Source organism: Lupinus angustifolius, chromosome LG15, assembly GCF_001865875.1.
Source record: "Lupinus angustifolius cultivar Tanjil chromosome LG15, LupAngTanjil_v1.0, whole genome shotgun sequence".
In the NCBI taxonomy this organism is placed as follows: Eukaryota; Viridiplantae; Streptophyta; class Magnoliopsida; order Fabales; family Fabaceae; genus Lupinus; species Lupinus angustifolius.
In genome coordinates, this window is record NC_032023.1 from 2,544,741 (window position 1) to 2,563,099 (window position 18,359).

Here is an 18,359-nt window from a genome sequence, read left to right on the forward strand (position 1 = left end):
ACAAATAAAAGCTTTAGTTTATAAATTAACATGATCACAATAAATTATATAAATGGTAGGTTGTATCAAAAAAAAATTTCTTCAAAGCTAAACTTACATTCACACCCCAAAGGATTAGTTTGGGAGTTGGATTTTGGAGGAGAACGAAGGGAAATGGAAGGTTTAAGAACTATGAAATACACTTATGAGAAGACTCCCAAACCTTCCATTTTCATTCATTCCCTCTAAAATATAACTCGCAAACTAACTTTAAGACTCTTTCCCCCTTAACTCACTTGATATTCACATTTTTATATTTCATTCGTTGTTTTAGTTTTCAAAGAGGCATATTTTTAATTGAGCATAAATAAATTATTGTATATAGATCGGAGGCAATACATAACTTCAATACAGTTCAAAGAATTTCCATATGAAAAATGCTCCAAAAATATTCAAAAACTATGAATGCATGTAAAATGCTCCAAAAATTAATCATAACAAATGTTTAGAATAAGAGTAAAAACTTATTTTAGTCTTTTACAAAATTTTTGTGTATATAAATTTAATTCCTTAAAAATTGAAAAAACCTAAAATATATAAAAAATATTAAACATAAGTGAAATTAACTACAAAATCAAATAATTTAACATCCTTTTTCAAAAAAATAAATAGATTTTAATTAGAGTAGCATAAGTAAAAAATTGAGTACCAAATAAATTTGAAGTTACAAATTAAAATCACCTACCATGGAGATCAAGTGATATAAAATTTCACTAAATTCCGAATGATTAAAAGTCGAATATTTGATTCCTGTAAATAACGATAAGTCCTTCATAAATGTATAAAGTGGGACGATATGATTTGAAGGACCAAAAAAAAATTAAAATCACCTAACTGATGCAAAGAACCCGAAATAGCCCATAAAGCTAAACCCTATTTATTGTATTCTCTTCTTCTCTTCTTCTGTTGTGCACAAACACATCACTGTGTGAAGATGGAGGCAGAAGATAACAACAACAGAGTGAGAATCTTTGTAGGAGGTTTAGGAGAAACCGTAACCCCTCAAGATCTTCATCGATTATTTTCTTCTCTTGGAACCGTTCATGGGATTCAAACTATCCGAACCAAAGGTCGTAGCTTTGCTTACGTTGACTTCTTCCCTTCTCCCACCGATTCTAAATCTCTTTCCAAGCTTTTCAGCAAGGTAATGATTCTGTTAAACTATTCCATTATGCCCTTGTTTTGGTTTATGGAAATTGATGAAAATTGAACTGAATTGGAATAGTACTAGGGTTCTGTTTGAGTATTAGAATGAGATTATTGGGTTGGAAATATAAAACTAGGTAATGGGTGTGAAATGAGGTGTAGGTTAATAGCTTATAAGTTTATTCGCTAACTCGAGTAGTTTAGTGGCTTTGTATGGCATGACTAGCTTATAAGTTAATGATGTAAGTTAATAGATTATAAGTCCATTCGCTAACGCGAGAAGTTTAGTGGCTCTGTTTGGCATGATTAGCTTATAAGTTAATGATTTAAGTTAATAGCTTATAGGTCTATTTGCTAACTCGAGTAGTTTCGTGGCTTGTTTGGCATGACTAGTTTATAAGTTAATGATGTCCTGGGGTTCTTGAGCAAAATATAAGTCAAGAGCCATGGATAACAGCGTGGGCATTCGTCTCCTATGAGCTAGCTTTTCGGTGGTTAGGTCCAATTATTCATATTGGGTCACCACAGATGTTTGTTTGACCATTATTCTGTGCTCCAGATGAGTTATACCTTGGGGTGATGAGGTCTGTTAAAGTAATGAAGTCCCACATGTCATTTTTAATAGATTGGGCATCTTCGCCCTATGAGATAGTTTTTGGGTGGAGTTGGGCACAATTATACTAAAATAAGCTAGTTGAAAGCTTAAAAGCTAGGAGCTAGAAAATACGAGTTGATAAACTAGCTAATTGAATTAGAACAGTTTGATAAAATTAGCTGATCAGTGTAAAATGTCATAAACTCCTAAGCTACTTCAAGCAGCTTATCAAATACGAGCTTAGAAGCTCGTAGTTCGTTGAAATAAGTCCATTTACACAGATAGTTTATTTTTAGTCAAAAAAGCTAGTGGGGGACCTTATAAGCCCTTTGGTGGTGTTACCGAACACATTCTAGCTTTCATGATTTGGATTATATAAAATAGGATGAAATAAAAGGAGTGAAGTAACCCAATTTATTATTTATTCTATTTATCATGAATCATCTAGATAATGTTGGGGTAACTTTGTTCCTTTCCACGTATTATTATTGTCCAAACATAGCCTGAATTTTATGTACAAAAGGGTTCATAATCAATACATTCGTTGTTTTTTCCTTCTGTTTACAGTATAATGGCTGTTTGTGGAAGGGTGGAAAATTGAAACTTGAGAAGGCGAAAGAAAATTATCTGATACGTTTGAAAAAAGAATGGGAAGAAGCTGCTGCTGAGGAGGCTGTTAGTAGCCAGCCTGACACTAGTGACACTGCTAATGTTGATAGTGACAAAGTTCTTTCCTTGGAGGAGATGCACAAGAGAAAAGAGAGTTTGAAGACAAAGCAGCTGCACATTTTCTTTCCCGGGTTAAGAAAGGTGAGCTACAAATATAGCTTACTTTATTTTTTAAACAAAACCACCATCTGGTCACTAAATTGTAAGCACCTATTATATTAGTATTTAACTAAGAAATTATCATTGTAATTTCTAAAATTATAAGAACTAGCCATATTAGTCACTCGATCTTGGGATTATTTGATTGGAAGATCCTAATTTTATGTAATGAGATAGAGTTATGCACCAAAGTATGCCAAATCTTAGGCATGCCTACCATAGAGACAAGAGACCCCACAAAGAACCCATGGGCAGAGCATTAAAGAGATCCCAAAGTTTAAAGACGAGAAGGCGTCATTAAACATTTTACAGTTCCTTTCTGACCATTAAACCAAACAGCAAAAACCGAACTCTGCCCGAGTTTTGGCATCCATACAGTGTAACCAAAACCTCAAAAACTAATAAGGAGGAAACAATACAGGTCCATAGGGCAGTTCCAAGACCTTGATTTCACATTTTTTATGTGATAGATTTGTGTTTTTGGCCTCTCTTTGGTTTTCTCTTATGCGTTTTTTGAGGGACTGTACAACCTGTCTGATATGTAGAAAAATTTGGCAAACTTTCTGACATTTTTTTAGTCTCGAAGGCTCATCATTATTGCCTATTGGAGACTCTTTTTAGCAGGATATATCTTATATTCCTCTCTCATTTTAATTTCTTTCCTGTTCTGTTAAGATTTATTCTTTTAACGAAAAACAAGTCAGGATTTACATTTCATTTCTTGTAATGGCTAAAATTGGGGATAGACTTTGGTTTTTACTGCTTTGCAATATGGATGCTTCAATTTGCTGCTCCAGATAAAAAAGTGACGCAACACACAGATCATCGTGGGGACTGGCAAGGCTGCATGACATGACAGGATGTGAAGGAGTCATACGGCAGGAGTTCCTGCTGTTGACTACCCTGGTTCCATCAATGGCTGAGATCTAAACCGCCAAGTTCTAATGTATCCAAAGGAGGAAAAAATCAAAGTTGCATGCCTTTGTTAATAATTGTGTGGTGTTCAATATTCTTTTAATTCTAGTTATTTTGCTGTATGATGGCAGAAAGATTTAGAATATAATATATTAATATTATGGTTTCTAGGTGGAAACTGTTGTAGAAAATTGGTGGGTTCAAGGGTTATTGGGTATAATCGATGATGAGATTTAATTAATTTAAATTGTTGTATGTTTGGGTGCTGTCAACTTTACCTGTGTAATTTGTTTTTAGATTTCAGTGTGTTTTAGGGTAAATTGAAGGAAGAGTGAACCAGTGTTTTGGTTGAGTGATTATTAAAGAATCTTGGCTGAAGGCAATTATATCAGGCCACTGGTGCTCAAATTTTATTGATTTATCATTTATGAATGTATAATTGTTTAAGTGTATTGAATGTATCCTCACTTTCCCCTATATTTAATTCTATATAAATATATTAGTGCTACATCATATGACTCAATTTGTGCATGCCACCCATATACTGTGTACAGGTGAAATCCATACCATTCAGTGGAACTGGCAAGCACAAATACAGTTTCCAGAATATTAAAGTGCCTTCAATGCCTGTACATTTCTGTGATTGTGAGGAGCATTGTAGTCCTTCTGGCACAGAAAGGGGAAAGCTATGTTTTGATCAGGTAGCAGCAGAAAGTGGCGGAATGAATGATGAAGAAATCAACGTAATGAATGCTGTGATGAACAAGCTACTGCAGAAAGAAAAGATTTCCAACACCAAGCATCTTGAAAAACAACAGGATTCTCTTGAATCACCTGATGCTGTACAATCCAATGAATCTGAGACTGGTAGCGGAACAGATGAAGATGACATCATAATTAATATTCAAACGAACAAAAGTAAGGCAGCTTTAACAAGTAGTGAGGAACTTGAAAGAATATTACAAAGTCAGGTTAGCTTGTTTTTCCTTGATTTTGTGTGTGTGGGGTGGGGGGGATAAAATGATGTTGATTGTGTTTAATTGGTATTTTGGTAATGCCAGTTTCATTTTAACAAAGAATACGTTTTTCTCTGTTGTCTAATTGTTGTTCTGGATATTTAGGAATCATGGTTGAATAAAACAAGAATTGTTAAGGAAGAACCCAGCAAGACTATGTCTGAACTGAAGAAAAAGAATAATAACAATACTAGCAAGAAGAGAAAATCACTTCCGAAATTGGAAAAGGAAAGCAATGAGGGTGTGTCTACCACGCTTGGAGGCAAGAATAGTATGCAGACCCTTCCACATGAGGTGGGATCTGATGGGCAACCTAGTGATTCAGAAGATAGTAGCTTTGGGGAAACAACTAAAGTTTCTTGCTTTCAGAAGTCTTCATGGAAAGAACTTCTTGGTGCTGGAGGCAATACTGCTTTCAATGCCTCTCTCATACTGCCAAAGTTCGATTCTGGTAAAGGTCAACAGGGTTCTGATAGTCCGTCCACACCTTCATCTACTAAGAAAAAAGCAAAAAAGTCAAAAAGGGATGGATCCATTGTGAGCACACCTACCAATACACAAGTGATAAAAGAGCATGCTGAAGTTCGGCCTATTGATACACAAGAGGTAAACGAGTATGCTGAAGCTCAGCCTACTGAAAAAAATGTGTTACCAAATAAGGCAGACATAAAAAATCAAAACATGGAAAGGGATGGATACCTTTTGAGCAAACTTACCGATACAGAAGTGATAAAAGAGCTTGCTGAAGCTGAGCCTACCAGTACACAAGTGATAGAAGAGCATGCTGAAGCTGAGCCTACCGGTGCACAAGTGATAGAAGAGCATGCTGAAGCTGAGCCTACCAGTGCACAAGTGATAGAAGAGCATACTGAAGCTGAGCCTACTGACAAAAACGTGGTACCAAAGAAGACTGGTAGAGGTGCTTCATGGCTGCAAAAGGAATCATGGACACAACTGGTTCGGGAGAATAACAGCTCATTTAGCATTTCACAAATTTTGCCTGGCATCAGTTTCCCAGAACCAATGGCAACAGAGCCCATTGTGTACCCTGTCAATTCCAATGATGGAAAAAACAGTGGTGTAGCTAAGGATACCGTTAAGGAAGTTGTTATTGATGGGCTTAACTCGGGGGAGACTGTAACTGATAAGAGTCAGCATGTCTTTGCCACTGATATTACTTCTGCTCCAGTAGTGGAGGAAAAAAATGAAACAGAACCAATGGAAAGAACCACTGAAGAAACAACCCCAAAGGAAAGATCCACTGAAGTCGTTGAAGTAAGTGAAACTTGCTCGTTTATGAGAAATGCTGCTTCATTGAAAGAGTGGGCCAAAGCTAAGGCTGCTCTTAGTGGTTCCCTCAAACGAAAACGTGTTGAGAAGTAATGTCTTTATATTTCTGTAAAACAGAAATATGACTGTTGTGCTACCTACCTTATCTTTCACTTGGTTTTGAGCAGTGTTGATATGGCCCTGCTTTATGCACACTAGTTGAAAATATTGGTCCTTTTCAGACTCTAGAGTATATTTAAGTGCTATGTTGGTTAGCTCAAATGGTTAACCAAAGAATTGAAGAGTTTCAGAAACGACTTCTCAATAATGAAATTGATCAAGTCAATGAGTTGGTTCTTGTTTTGAGTAAGGACACAAAGTGCTATGAACTGATCAAGTCAATGGGTGTGGAAATATGTTAGCATATGGGCATATTACTTAAACATGAAGCTTATCAAGAATCCAACTTGTTGGGAATCGACCTCCTTTTCAGGTCTGGAGCTAAACAACACTCCATGGATTAGTGAAGTAGATTATTCTTTGGATTTGACTATACCAGCATGCACCTTATGAACTTGTGTTCCTACTTCATTTTTCCTTATATTTCTTCTTTATTTTCCTTCATAATTTGATCAGAATGAAAAACTAAACTTGCTGTGGATTTTTAATTCTCTGCTCAGGGTATTTCCATAAACCCCATATATTTGGACCTTTTAGAGCTATGAAAACTCATAATGTTTTTTGCATTTTAATTAATATTCCATTATGATTTATGGACTCATTCTCTTTTGGGTTTAGCAATGTGCTAAGATGGTAAGATAAGCCTTTTGTGTGTATATACCAATTGGGTCCCTCCATTGAACACCCTATGGGATGAGCTGAGTTTCATGACTATTTCTCTTACTGCAAGATGTTTACCTAACCAACATTTAGGTGTACATCTTCTATCTCAAAAACTATGTTACTTCATGTGTTATTTATTGTGATTGATCTAAAAATAATTAGGGACACTTTTAGGACAGTGGATGTGCTTTCCCAAAGTTTAGATCTAGCTCTACCCAAAACCAGAACATGACGTTGGTTCATAAGAGAAACTTAGAGTAACATTTAGAGAGAATTTCTTATTTTATATGGTCTAATTTTTAAGCATCTACGGTCATTCACCACCCAAGTTGCAATATTTGCATTTCTAAAATGAACAAATTCTAAAATATGAAATGATGATGCTCTTGTACTAAAATTGACAAATAAAGAATATATGTTTAACCCCTGATCAGTGTTCCTAATGGCATGATTGTATTAGCTTAAATTGTATTACAATTTACCAAATCATATAAGATGGTTTCTTGTAGATTTAAAATCATCTTTGTTGTGATACAAACCAACCATGAAGCATGCCTCAACATGCATTCTGATTTTAATTTTTGTTTTAGTATACAAACCCTCAAGAACAACACAGTTTTTATTTAAATCAACACAATTTTTTTCTGCTCATATCAGCATGAAGCATAAGCTGACTGCTATCTGAAGCACCATACCAAAGAAAACCTATTAGCTTTGTGATGAGATATCACTGCATTCCTCTGGCTTTTCCAGATTTCGGCCGTCAATTGCCTCGGCTGAAGCACGAGAAAATGCCATCAGTGACTGGAAAACAGGAGGAAGTGTAGTTTTGAGGTGATTCAGTGTCATGACCCTACTACATTGGATAGAATCAAGATAATCTGTCTTCACACTTTCCACTTGCTTCTTTAAGGTTTCTGCTTTGGTTTTTTTAAGAGATAATGGATGCCTGGGGCTCATATTAACAGGTATATCGCCATCATCTCCGAAGCTCCCCTCGAATTTTTTCGTCATCTCAGTTAGGGAGTTCATGCATCTCTCCAACCTCCTTTCAAGTTTTTCCAACTTTTTCAGAATGTTATCTTCCTCAGCCTGCTGGGCAATTATCAAACGGATAGATGACAAAAGGTCTTTGATTGCTTCGGCGGCCTCCTGTAACCACAGCAGAATACCAGACATTTAATAATCTTACTATTCACAAGGATGAAGTCCACTCAGATTAAGAAACACTTCACAGTTCACACATTTATAATGCAATGAAACAATTAATATTTTGAAGAAATCAAAACTTTATGGGCAAAGAACATAAGCTTTAACTATAAAGTGCAACATAACCCCATAACATAATTTTACCCTTGCCTTCAGAGCTTCTAACTTCTCCGATTGTAGGCATACCATACCCGCCTTTCTTCTTGTTAAATACTACAAGGAGACATAATTACTACATAACAGAATATTGAATCTTGCCGACCCTACCTAGTGGATTAAGGTTTGGTTGTGGTTGTAACAGAATATTGAATCTTCAATTATTTATCGGTATTCAACTTCGGGTAGCTCAATAATGATGAAACAATATTTCAATACAGCAAAAGGGTGCTAATGATGGAGACAACAATCTAAACTTACAAGAATATGAAATTCCGAATCAGTTAGCAAGCTATAGATAGCTATGGGGAAAGAGTACTTCAAATTCCTCTCCCTAACATTGAAATCAAATCTTAATTAAAGACCTTCACTTGTATCACATAGTATAATTCTAAAAGGCTTACAGGCTTTTTCACTATATGTAGTTTTTAGATTCTTTGCCACTAGAATACAGGAAATGTGTTGCATTTTTATTTCTCCGTCTTGACAAAAACACGAAAGTCGTCTCCTATCCATAAGTACATTCTAATGTATATATACGAATGCGAAGAACTATGATACTCAACAAAGAGACAAGACAGTAAAGAAACAATCAAATAAAGCATCTATAAATTCTCCGAGATTCTCTTCATAGTATATTGGACTTCCATGGACTACCAATAAGGCATTGTACACATAAATCTTGGCACTAGATCTGTGGAACTAGGATCATAAAACAAAATCCATGAAAATACGGCACTATGTATTAATGACTTATTGTGACATTCATGAATTTATGTATGCATAGTTCGAGAGCAAACCATTAGAACCACTAATGGCAATGAAGATGCGTGCGGTTGGGTAAATAATGGTGATTGGTGACAGCGCTTGCATAAGTAGTAATTGCAATTCTGTGCTGGTTGTAAATTTGTCATGACAAATGGTATTGTCATGCTGGTGACTAAAATGACGATGGCAAAGCTAATAACAGTGACATGTATCGAACTCATGACCACTCGGTCAGAATTTGAAACCGTGTCGAACTGTCCATAATTAACTTGACCTTAAAGCTTAACCTGTTTGTGAGGGCACAAGTATGGTTTATATCTCTAACAATTCAGAAAGGCCAAACTGGATCCTACCCTATACTATAAAAGCAAAATTAAGCTTGGTTGTCAAACTCTAATTGTTAACTCGAATTTATAACCCTATGCCACCCAATCGTGTTAACTAGCATAAGAACTCGGACTATGACATAATCAAACTCACAGACTCAACAAAAATTGGTAAGTTTTTGATGCTGCTTATGAGTTTACAAGTCTGGAACCAAGAACTATTGGATGCTTGGGCTAAGCTTCTTTTGTTTTGGCTCTACAACTAATCAACCGAGACAAAATTAAAAGCTTTGAGCTATGAAGCAACTGTATTTTCATGGAATTGCAGAGCGAAAGCCCGTGTACTGTGGGTGGAATAACAATAAAAAAGCAATAAGGAGGCAGCAATAATTCAGACAACAAAAAGAAGTTATAATAGTTAGAATTTTGAAGGAAAAAGACATGATTTCTCGATGTTGAAAGAAAGACGTGAAGTATATAGCACAACAGATCGAAAAGGATTTATACTTTTCCCTTCAAACAAATGAACAAAACACAGGGAAAAGGAAAAACAAAAAGACTAATATCAAATTTGTACCTTGTCATGTAATTGCTCAAGGCCATCCTTCCACTGTGCACAGATGGTTCGAATCGTAGAGGAATTATCACTGCCTTCACCGCCATCTCTCAGGTGTTTGGTGAGCTGAATCCACTTACAAAGGGTCTTGACATATGCCTGTTGAGTTTTTACAAGTTTGCAAAAGCCATTATACCAATAAGAGGCCTCGACCTCGAACTGAACCGTAGCCTGGTGATGATATTCAGAATTTAGTAGTGCGTTCTGATTATCACTGAGGTTACTTAGCTTATGGGAGATGAGTTCTTGGGCTTGATGACACTCATGCATTGTGCTCCACATATGTGTCAACCTGTAAAAATAATCAAGAATTTAAGGCATTCCCCGACACAAGATTCAGATGCAATTGTTTCACTGCTTAAATTACTGAAAATAGTTCTAGAAGATCTTCAGCACAGGGCAAGAAAGTGACATTAGAGATTAAATCCTTCATCGGCTAAATTCAACATGCAAGTATTTTGAACCTCCTCTCTTTCTTTATCATGTAAATTCAACATATCATCATAAATCTTTCATTTGCTGATTACTTACATAATAATTAAGATATCATTTTTTGTACGTATTTCTTTATTTAGAGAGGAATTCCAATTCTTCATTTTCATTAAATTTGTGTGGCATGCGTAACCAGATATATGGTTTCTCAAACATCTGGATTTAGACCAAATGAGCAACTGCACTGAAGACAATCAATGATGCAACCATAATGCGATAGAAATAGCAAAATGGAACCATCGTTAAATATCTCCAAAAGAAAACAATATTCGGCATGAAGTTGGAGAAAGTCTAATGCATTATATTCTGAAAAACATACCCTGCCGTTATCGCAACCAGCTGGGGTGTAAGCTCCTGATCTATAAGTTCCAAAATTGATGAAGTTGTTTCACTGATGGACTGCCCTTGGCTTTCTATAACAGACTCCAAATTCTTAACACTTGATCGAGTTTTCTCAATCTTGACCCAGTCGATGTTCTCATCCTCTTGTTTTTGCAATAATAGCGATTTCCTCTCAAACTCCAATTTGGCAATTCCTTCCTCCTACATTATATGACATTTAAACAAAATCAAGCCAACGTATGTAAAGTCCGGAAAAAAAGGACTAAATGCATATTAAAAATCAGCACCCATCAGGCTCATTGTTATTACTATTGCCGTACCTTTACTGCCTTGAAAAGTTTCTTCTCTGCCTCGTATAATTTTTTAAGTGTGGCACAATGAGCTCCAGGCCTGCATGGTTCACCAGGAGCAGAACACTCGGCAGCATCTCTGGTAAAGTGGGGTGACTTAGACCGACTCCATGAGAGTACGCTGAAGACCTTTGCTGAGTTGCCTCCCTTCCCTACAAATAACAAAGTCATAGTAAGAAAATATCACCCGCCAATACCACTGAGGATTGAATGATGTAAAAAATAAACATCAACTATAAGATTGCAACAGGACAGGGTGTTCCACGGAAAATTAACTTGCAGATTAAGTATGAAGCCAGATTAGTAGATAGGTGATAGATGAAATTAAGAAAATCGAAGAGATAATTAAACTTTCGATCTTTGTCAAATCAATCAATTAATCGATGCTAAAAATGGTTTCAGGATAACTAAAATCAAACGACATGCCAATTGTCTTTTGGCAACAAATTGCCAACAAGTCATGAGTTAAGTATTAAATATTGTAAGTAAGTTTGCTGATACAAACTCCAAATAAGATGCACATTACTATGTCATTTGAAGAATTAATGACTAATCAACAAGAAAGGCTATTGCATATAGATTTAATACAACATAACTTAAATTGAAGGTATCATAATTTCAATTTCTTAGATTTATCTACCGTTGTCTGATTTTCTTTGATGGTCTGACCTCTAAAAAACTACAACAAAATCCTAAAAGTGAAGTAACTCATAAAGATAGAAAAGTTATTACATATGCTATGAAATTTTCTACTTCAAAAAAAGCAACTAATGTCAGTTTTTTAGTATTGAAAAATGGGTTATGAACAGAAAATGAAACTATGAAGTTCGCATATAGAAAAGAAAAGAGCCAAAGGGTAAAGACCATCCAATAAGAACACCTAATATAACATTATGGAACTTCCGAAATGCTAAAAGGAAAAGGGTAAGTAGCTTTACTGTTGTGATGCCCAGAATTCTGCCACCGAAGAGTATCTCCTACACTGATATCAATAAGAACAGCAATTTCCTTTACACATCTTGATGCTTTGAGGAAATAATCATCTAACTCTTTAACTATACCCTCCAACGTTTTTGCACTTTTTCGAACCACTATGGGCATAGCTTTAGTATCTTTTCTATACAAGCTCATTGCCAAGGAATTATCATCAACTGGTTCTTTGGCCTTCTGCTTCCCACTGCATGATTTTACAACTCTTGCTACGGCTGCTTCCATCTCGTCATCCTCGAATTCTGTTTTGGTTTCTTCCCAACTCTCCTCCTCGATTGATTCTACTACTTCATAATTGTGATGAGTGGGTGAAAATGGCCATAATGAGCTCATACTTGGATGAATTTCCATTCCATGAACATCCTTGTAATCGTGCTCTACGATTTCCTCTTGGGAGCCTTGCTTGTCAGAAATAAAAGGAGGCGGTGGTGGTGGTGGTGGAGGGGATGGAGGCAGCCGAGGTTGTGGAGAAGGCGGCCCGGCCAAGTCATTAGAGGGAGTATCGATTTCTAATGAATCGGACTCCGTTAATTGTCTAAGGGTGGCACCAGTGTTCCTCAATGCCCTCAAATAGACCAATAGGGAATCCGAAAACTCCCCTCTAATACCAACTAACTGTTTTATTAGCCTCTTCCTCTCCTTGCAGATTCCGATCTTCCCATCCTCTTCCATACTCGACATTACACATCCCATTTTGCAAGATAGCTGATAAGTTTGCTACACTTTCCACAGCTAAATATAACAGATACCAAAGAAAACCCAATCAACAGTGTTGTTATACTAATTTTCCTAGAAAAATTTATAAAGCAGAAACTACTATTACACTTTTCTTTGCATCAGATAACACCACTTTTCAATCAGGGTCCAGGTATAATAACTTGTGGATTAAGAACCTCACAAGTCCCAAAGATTCCTATGTATTCTCAACTTTACTATGTAATCAATGATCTTTGTAATGCAAAGAGCTTAGTTGGTCAGCTTCATTAACAGATTCTGGTAATTTAATAATATTTTCAACCTTCAATAACTGATTATTCTTTCACCTACAAAAACAAATAATTATATAAATCACAAAGAAGACATAAAGATAGTAACAAAATCCCCAATATAAAATATCTCACAGTTTCATACCCACAATCTTCATTGACTTTTCCATTATATTTCTTGCATGAATTGATAAAATCCATAAAATAACTAAAAAACAGTATGTGCATCACACTCATGAAAAATCTCACTGAGGATAATAGCACAATGTAAAAAATTTCCATGATCAAAATCTACAGTTATTATTAGCTATTAAGTAATAATAATAACAAATACAAGAGAAAATTTTAGAGATCCAAATGGGAAATTGAAATGGGTTATGACAAAGAATCTAACATTGTAGAGAAACTTGACATAAACAATAAAGAAAAAAAAGAGACAAGAAAACAATTGTTCTGACATGGAAGTTATGTGAAACACAAACCTAGTGCATTCAAGAGAACAAACCCACTTCACTGTGTTTGTTGATGCTTTAGAGAACAAAGAGAGAGAAAGTTCTCGAAACCCGAGAGAAATATGAAGAGAAGCATCCAATGAAGAAAAAAGAAGAGGACCAAACACTATAAAGTACAAACCAAACCCCATTATTTATATTTACTATATTAATACTAATAATATTCACTCACGAGAATAAGACTATGATTTACTCGAGAGGAAAGTACATCAAAAAGTAAGGATAGTATACCCTTTAAATATAATGATACCTTAAATACAACTTCTCTAATACGAGAAAGAAGTCTTTTTCATATTAATATCTACTATACTTAAGTCTCGTGCACTAAATCGATCTTTTTTATATTAATATGAATAATATGCATGGACCATTTTCTATGTATTTATTTTAGAAGTGGCACAAAGAACACAGCAGAGAGAGAGAAGGTTGATACCTATGAAAGCATGCCGAAGCACATGGTTGAAGTTGTATTTAGCATGGAAGGTTATGATGTTTACTTAGCATGTGGAATAAGAGCATAAGGTATATGAGCTTTGCAAAGAGAGAAAAAAAGGGTGGTGATAATAAGTGAGTGGGGATAGTTAAGCCAGAAAAATAAGTTGAAAAGGAGAGAAATAAAGAAAAGTGAGGACTGAGAAAAAGCACTTTTTTCTGAAAGCTGTATCTGACATCAGACACTTACCTGGTTTTGGACATTGGTTATGGTAGTAGAACTCTAGTTAGTTGTATGGAATTACATTTAATGATAATCTTAATTTGGACATACGAATCCATTCTTAGTCATTCATTTTATGAAATAGTTTAGATGTATTGAGTAATTCAAATCACGTAAATTATTAAATTTTCATAGAACTAATGACTAAAATATAGAGTATATTTTTTAAGTATCCTCTCTCTTTTATTAATATATTGAATATACATTATCAATAATGTGTTGGTCTAGTAGTGTAAGACTCTGTCAGGATGACCAAAAGGACAATGGTTCTATTTATGGGAGCAACACTTATTGAAAAAGACAATCATACATCTTAATTAATCTCTTGTCTAAATGTGAGCAAATACCCTTAATAGTACAAAAAAAAATATTGAACTTGTCTCAAGTAACAAAAGTCATTTGAGGTAAAATTCTTATTATAAGTTTACTATTAGGAAAAGTTGAAGAATGTTTTGATTTGGGGATTGTTATTTTGAGATTGTGAAACCAAATGATAGAGTTGGACTATTAGAGTGAATTTTGGTTTGTATAGCTAAATTATTGGAAATTATAAACGAATATAAATAAGCAATGAAACCAATTAAGGACAAGTTTTGGATTGTACCATTGTAAATCATATTCTAATAAAAAAATAACACTTATTTATCTATACATAAAACTCGAATATAGGTTCTTACTTAATAGAAAAATAGATATACTTACCATATAAACTAAGTCCATTCATTATCATCTACCTTGTGAAATATTTAGTACTATTGTATTTTTTTTTGTGCACTTTATATTTTTATGGTGTAGGTGGCATGCAAGATATAAATACTATGTGCTTACTTTACAATACTTAGCTAGGCCCCTAAGTAATAAACCTTCTCTACCCTTTTATTTTTCTTTTGATAAGTGGAAGTCCAGGACATAATGGGTGTTAGTGGGGTTATTGTAACTTAGGGTTTAAGATACATATTAATTGCATTTATCATTAGACATAGTTTATTTCAATGTTGGGCAGTGCTCAATACCTTTTTAACCTTTTTTGTCCAAAGGAAAGATAGAGTTTGAAAATTTGGGCATTGGTGATGCAGCAATGTACAACTTAAAAGTGTTGCTTTATGACCAGACCATGATAAGCTATGGGCTCGTTTATGTAGCATTGGCAAAACGGATAAAGCCGACTCGTTTGACTCGTTAGTCCATTTTGCTTAGTCTACTTGCATATTTTTAGAGCGTTTGTACTCGATTAAGTGAAAAAGTAACAATTGATTAATTAAAAAATATTGTCTAACTCAAACTCGTTCACCTTGTTCCTAGCTCAATCCGAATTAGTTCACCCAATGTCGATTCTCATTCTCAAAACATAGGAGAGTTGTGACACTTGGACGATGATCACGACATACTAGATAGTCGCCACGAGCAGAGTCGAGCATGAGTCCACGAAGAGACCATGGCAACACCCACAAGCCATGTTCACACTCACAATGATGACGATGGCAGTGCATGATCCCATGAAGACAATAACCACATCCACCACGAACCCCTATGTTTATAGAATTTGGTTTTACTTTGTTTCTCTTTTCCTTCATATTAAAGGTTTATGTTGTTTTGTTATGTTGAAATTAATATGCTGAAAATTTACCTTGTTTCTAGAATTCAGTTTTCCTATTAGTGTTGAAATTGAAATGCCTATAAAGCCTTATGCTTCTATCAATTGCTTGATAATTGCATTTAATTACCTACTATTTGTGGTTTAAAATGATAGACTCTTTTAATCAAAGCCCATGCTAACTCCAAGTTTGTTAACTGGTTTTAAGATGGACATGACATATGAATTTGTCTCAAATTCATAAAAGGGTATGTTCATGTCCCTAGATTATATTAAGAAACAATGGCGGATTATCTTGGGGGCAATTGCCCTCTCGATATTTTTCCCGGTTACACTATTATTTTTTTTACTTTTTTCAAATTTATATAGTTTTTACTCTTTGCAATTTGTATGATGCTTTAAAAATTATAAATAATAGATCAAATTATGTTACATGTATAAATATTGATATTGTTTATAATATTATTACTTTATTTGAGTTCATAATGATTTTACACTTATGAAATAGATTACAATGATCACATATTTTTTTGACAAAAAATATTAAACGGATTTTTATAAATTATTTAATTGATAACCTATACTACCATATGGATTTAAATGAGCAAAAGAAAATTTACTTAAGATATCAATGCCAATATTTTATTATTGATATCATTAGTTATTCATGTTTAAAAAACTATCAATCATCTCTGAAGTTAGTGCAACTTTGACAATATTAGGAAAATAATACATATTATTTGTTTGATCTATTTATCTGTCTCATATTAACTATTATAGTTTAGCTATTACAAAAAGATCATTTTAAGCAATGAAGACACTCAAATAAAATTATGTAGTAAGATAGAAGGTAAATTTCCTATAGACAATATGATGATTTATATTGAAAATGAAATAACTGAATATTTTACCATTAATTCAATCATGAATGAGTTTAAGTTTTTAAAAGAACAAATAACGATACTTTAAATCAATGTATAATTTTTATTATTCAATTGATCTAACTTATAAAGTATAATTAAATATTATCACCCATCATAACCTTTACCTCAAGATACGTCACTATTAAGAAATATTTAATACTTATTATTCACTTAATTTTATTATCAAGTGTTTGTAGTTTTTTATACCTAGTGCATTAGTGTTATCAATTCCCACTTTTATATCTACTTTTTCTAATAATTCTCTTAACTAATAATGCACTATTTGTCATTTTTTCCTAATTCTTTATCCCAAAACTTTACTAGCTATGTAATATTTTAATTAGTTATCTTTCTCACATTTTTATATCTCTTCAGGTTTTTTTTTTTAAATAAATACCGTTGTGGGAGCTAGAGTACATTTGTAGAGATTTGAACCTAAATAATGCTTAATATAATGTCCTATAGGTGTATCAATCTTCCTCAAGAAACATAAATTTATGAACATATTCTCCTCTTTCTAACAAATATCACTCCCAGAAGTTGATTATTTAACATTTGGATATTCGAGAATCTATTTGTAAATTTATGTTGAGTCTACAACGAGGTTAGAACTTCGAAACTACAACCTGTTTTTATGTGTGAAAATAGTACTTAAGTTGTCATGGGATTAGTTGTGAAAATAATATTACATGGTCTTTAATTAGTGGAAAATTTTAGATTTGTGGTAAGGATTTGAGGAGCTCTTTTGAGAGTGAATTAATGAAGACATTTCTATGCATGAATCTCTTTTTCCTCAACTCTTTCATTTATTATCTTTTAACTTGATGAGTTAATTTGGTTAAAGATTATTTGTCAAAACTTATTGGATTGAACTAGCTAATTGTCTCATGTGTTTGCCTGGTAGATTCTCGTTAGTATCAAACTATGTTTTAATTTGATCCATTTTTTGTACTACCAAAAGTATCTCCTTACTTTTTTTAGTAAAAAACTAATCTTTTTCGGGGTTTATGACTGTCCCTCCCAACAAGTATCGTTAACAAGAATCGAACCATCAACCTTAGAGATCCAATGAGACCTTACACCACTAAACAACATCTTGTTGGTCCCTCAACCTCAATTTGATATCTATCTTTATAAACCAAAAGTTTTAAACACCATTTAACCTCACGTAAATTTAATTAAAAAAGTGATTCAATCAAAAAGTTAGATGTCATAGAATAACACATGCATTGCATTGAAGAATATTTCATCTCAATAAATATAGCTTTTGTATGAAAGTTTTATTTCAAAACCAATTATTAATAATAAATAAAGTAATTTGATAAATATTTAAACTATTAATTTCTGACATACTCCTCAATAGATCATGATAGATTCATACCATAAATAAATAGTAGATACAAAGTTTTAGTCAAACCAACTTCATATACACCCTTACATTGAACATGCAAATGTGTAAGCTTTAACATGAACCTACCAACTTTTCTTACAATTCATAAATGTTCTTATACACATGAACATACATATCCTTAATAGTTAAGGGATATGCACATGGATGTAACATATACTATCATCTTCATGAGATATTTATTTTAAAGCATACTAGCAACTTTTCTTGCAATTAATTTTGCTTCATTTTTTAATTTTTTTATTAGGATATATGGTGACATACTTAGGGGTTATTAGAGGCATAGAATATGGTCTAAGAAACTATTTCATTTGTGTCTTA

The 18,359-nt window shown here is 33.8% G+C and overlaps 2 protein-coding genes across 6 annotated transcripts; one reads left to right on the plus strand and one right to left on the minus strand.

The window, feature by feature from the left end:
• LOC109328135 lies at positions 912-6,589 on the plus strand. Of its 3 annotated transcripts, none has more exons than XR_002105398.1 (5): positions 912-1,183; positions 2,348-2,590; positions 4,078-4,494; positions 4,645-6,213; positions 6,302-6,589. XR_002105398.1 is itself a non-coding variant. In XM_019561438.1 (5 exons), exons 1-5 carry the CDS (start codon positions 974-976, stop codon positions 5,920-5,922), a joined length of 1,929 nt encoding a protein of 642 aa, XP_019416983.1. In that variant the 5' UTR covers positions 913-973; the 3' UTR covers positions 5,923-6,589. The 3 variants fall into 3 exon arrangements, 2 of the variants coding, with proteins under 2 accessions (XP_019416982.1, XP_019416983.1); XM_019561438.1 differs by having other exon boundaries at positions 913-1,183; positions 4,645-5,073; positions 5,293-6,589; XM_019561437.1 differs by having other exon boundaries at positions 4,645-6,589.
• LOC109328136 lies at positions 7,113-13,960 on the minus strand. 3 transcript variants are annotated; one of them, XM_019561441.1, is made up of 7 exons: positions 13,832-13,960; positions 12,724-12,943; positions 11,849-12,632; positions 10,881-11,062; positions 10,538-10,761; positions 9,688-10,018; positions 7,113-7,803 (listed from the first exon to the last, which is right to left on the minus strand). In XM_019561441.1, exons 3-7 carry the CDS (start codon positions 12,591-12,593, stop codon positions 7,360-7,362), a joined length of 1,926 nt encoding a protein of 641 aa, XP_019416986.1. In that variant the 5' UTR covers positions 12,594-12,632; positions 12,724-12,943; positions 13,832-13,960; the 3' UTR covers positions 7,113-7,359. The 3 variants fall into 3 exon arrangements, with proteins under 3 accessions (XP_019416986.1, XP_019416985.1, XP_019416987.1); XM_019561440.1 differs by lacking the exon at positions 13,832-13,960 and adding an exon at positions 13,369-13,538; XM_019561442.1 differs by lacking the exons at positions 12,724-12,943; positions 13,832-13,960 and adding an exon at positions 13,369-13,538.